This window comes from Hordeum vulgare, chromosome 1H (assembly GCF_904849725.1).
Source record: "Hordeum vulgare subsp. vulgare chromosome 1H, MorexV3_pseudomolecules_assembly, whole genome shotgun sequence".
Taxonomy (NCBI): domain Eukaryota; kingdom Viridiplantae; phylum Streptophyta; class Magnoliopsida; order Poales; family Poaceae; genus Hordeum; species Hordeum vulgare.
This window is the reverse complement of record NC_058518.1, coordinates 55,606,286-55,608,797: the sequence shown is the minus strand read 5'-3', so window position 1 is coordinate 55,608,797 and position 2,512 is coordinate 55,606,286. Positions and strand designations below refer to the sequence as shown.

General features: G+C 46.5%; 1 protein-coding gene across 1 annotated transcript; it reads right to left on the bottom strand.

Moving 5' to 3' along the window:
- Positions 1–793: 793 nt before the first annotated feature.
- LOC123406883 (peroxidase 5-like) lies at positions 794–2,249 on the bottom strand. The gene is made up of 2 exons (XM_045099934.1): positions 1,846–2,249; positions 794–1,763 (listed from the first exon to the last, which is right to left on the bottom strand). The coding sequence occupies exons 1-2, from the start codon at positions 2,083–2,085 to the stop codon at positions 978–980; spliced, it is 1,026 nt and encodes a 341-aa protein (XP_044955869.1). The 5' UTR covers positions 2,086–2,249; the 3' UTR covers positions 794–977.
- Between the last annotated feature and the right edge of the window lie 263 nt (positions 2,250–2,512).

The window sequence follows — 2,512 nt, the reverse complement described above, 5'->3', positions numbered from 1 at the left end:
TTTCGTAATGAAAAAAGCAAAACCGGGCAGCACTATAATGGGCAGGTCTATGCTAGCAGCGTTGCAGGCATCAAATCGTTAATGGCCACATGCAGCACTCCATAGGAGCTCCCCCTTTTCAACCCATGCAATTGAAAGCGAGGTAACACGCAGCCCACGCGTCCTCGCATGCGATTTTTGTCCAGCCCATGTGCGGGCGAGGCACCCTTTTTTTTGTGTTTTATTTTGTCTTTTCTTTGCCTTTTTTTGCTTCTTTCAAAATGCGTGGTGTTTCAAAAACAATTGTCAAAATATTTTAGAATATATTTTTTTCAAATTTTGATAATTTGTTTCAAATTTTAAGGAATGTTAGTAATATTTTAAAAACCTTCATTGGTTTAAGAAAAATAGGATTCGAAATAAACAGTTCCTGAATTGGAAAAAGGTTTTTGATACAAAAATGTACAAGACCTTTTATAAAATGTTCACAAAATTCAAAAATAGTCTGAACTTAAAAAATCTTTTTGTATTTGGAAAATTTTCAAGAATGTCGAAGAAAATTCATGGGGTTAACATATATTTTTCTGACTGATAAAATGACCATGAATTCTTAAAAACTTTCCAGATTCCAAAAAATATTTACAAAATTTTAAATATTCATGAATAATGTTCAGTAATTTCGGAATATGTTGGCTTATTAATTAAAATGTTTAAGAACTCAATTTTTTAATAAAAATAAATGTTCAGGAACTAAATACTGTTTTGAAATAATAAACTCTTTTTGACATACACAAACATCTGACAATAAATCACTCATACAGAACAAATACTTTTTCCACTATATTATTATTTTTGACATACACACAGAACTAACAAAAAAATGACTTCACAAAATGATATCACATTCTACACAAACGAACGCACACTGAGATCCATGTACACACAAGCATATGTATATTAATATTAGCTACGCGTTGGGTTGGTTTTAGAATGATTGACTAGTCGTGATTGACGACAAAGCACTTCTCCCTGATCTCCCCCTCGTGACCGGTGAGCACCTCGACGTTGCCCATCTTAACCATGGCGGCGGCGAACTTGGCCTGCCACGCCTTCTCCACAGCGGCGTGCAACGCGACGATGCCGGCAGTGTGGGGGCTAGTGAGCAGCGTCTGATCGGAGGTGAGTGGCACCTTGCGTGCCAACACGTTCTTGAAGTACTGGTTGTCGAACTCCCGTGGTGTGACCGGGTCCAACGGCACCGTTGTGAGGTCGCTCGGGTTGTCCGTCGATGGAGGACACTGTCGCCTCAGCTCCGCCGCGTAGGACTTGTCGATGGACGGGTCGGTTCGGCCGATCTCGCCGGAGAAGTTGTGGATGCGCTGCGTGAATGAGGAGCAATGGGAGCGACCGATGGTGTGTGCACCTGAGAGCGTGACCATGTCGTCAGCGGAGAGTCCCTTGCGCTTGAAGCTGGCCACGAGCTCCGCGACCTCATCAGTTGGAGGCGGCACGTTGTTGTTGAGCACCTCGTCGGCAATGGACACACGACCGTCACGGCGGCCAGATGGGACACGGTAGTTAATGCCGCCGGCAAGGTATGCCCCGTCACGCGCCGCGAAGGCGAGCACATCGGCGCAGGAGACGGTACGCGGGCAGCTCGCCTCTAGGGCTGCCTTGGCCTCGTCGATGACCTCGAAGCCACGCATGCTCGGGTTATTCGCCACCGAGTCCTTCTCCGCGGTGTTCCCCGGCGTCGAGTTGATCAGCAAAGAGCCATCACAACCCTATAAAACCAAAGATAAAATCAGGTACATGCATGTACACGTGGAGTAATACATAGGAGTACTACATATGATTTTTGCTTACCCTAACGAAGCAGTCGTGGAAATGCATGCGGATGATGCCAGGGGCGAGGCCGGGGTTCCGGGCGACGGCGCGGCGGACGGCGTCGCGTACGATGTCCTCGGCCTGCGGGCACGTGTGCTTGTAGAACCCGACCTTCAGAAACTTGGACGGCGGAGGCGAAGCGTCCGCCACCACTGAGAAGGCTGCCACGGCGAGCAGCACCGCCGCAGCGCACGCAAACAGTAAAGTGGAGAACCTCATTGCTGCAAGCTAATCCTCGAAGTAACTAAGTATGGATCAGTTTGATTGCCCTAGCTCTCCAAATTCTCAACAAGCTAGAGATTGATGTGGTGATGCGTTGATGGCTGGGTGGAATGGTGTTTATATACGCATGCACCATGTAGCAGTTGGCGAAAAATTGGCTCTGCGTGTTGTGCTTGTGTGCATAGTACCGAGTCAACAAGAAGACCATATCCGCGTGTTTATATGAGCATGGCTCTTTATTAGCTGCTTCCGACCACCTAACACCAGCTAAAGTAAACTTACCAACTCGTCCACTGAACCGACACCCATTCGTCACGGTAAGCCTCGCGTAGCTCAACTGCTCAAGGCACTGTGTTGAATGAACCCACTGTGCAATTTGATGAATCAGTTTAGTAAAATTTCAGTAGACTGAAATGTTGATATG

Bases quoted from the DNA above. Each gene is read 5' to 3' on its own strand.
- LOC123406883 (XM_045099934.1), bottom strand. From the start codon at position 2,085: ATGAGGTTCTCCACTTTACTGTTTGCGTGCGCTGCGGCGGTGCTGCTC. The intron at 1,764-1,845 runs GTAAGCAAAAAT...TTGGTTTTATAG, and splicing joins TCCACGACTGCTTCGTTAGG to GGTTGTGATGGCTCTTTGCT.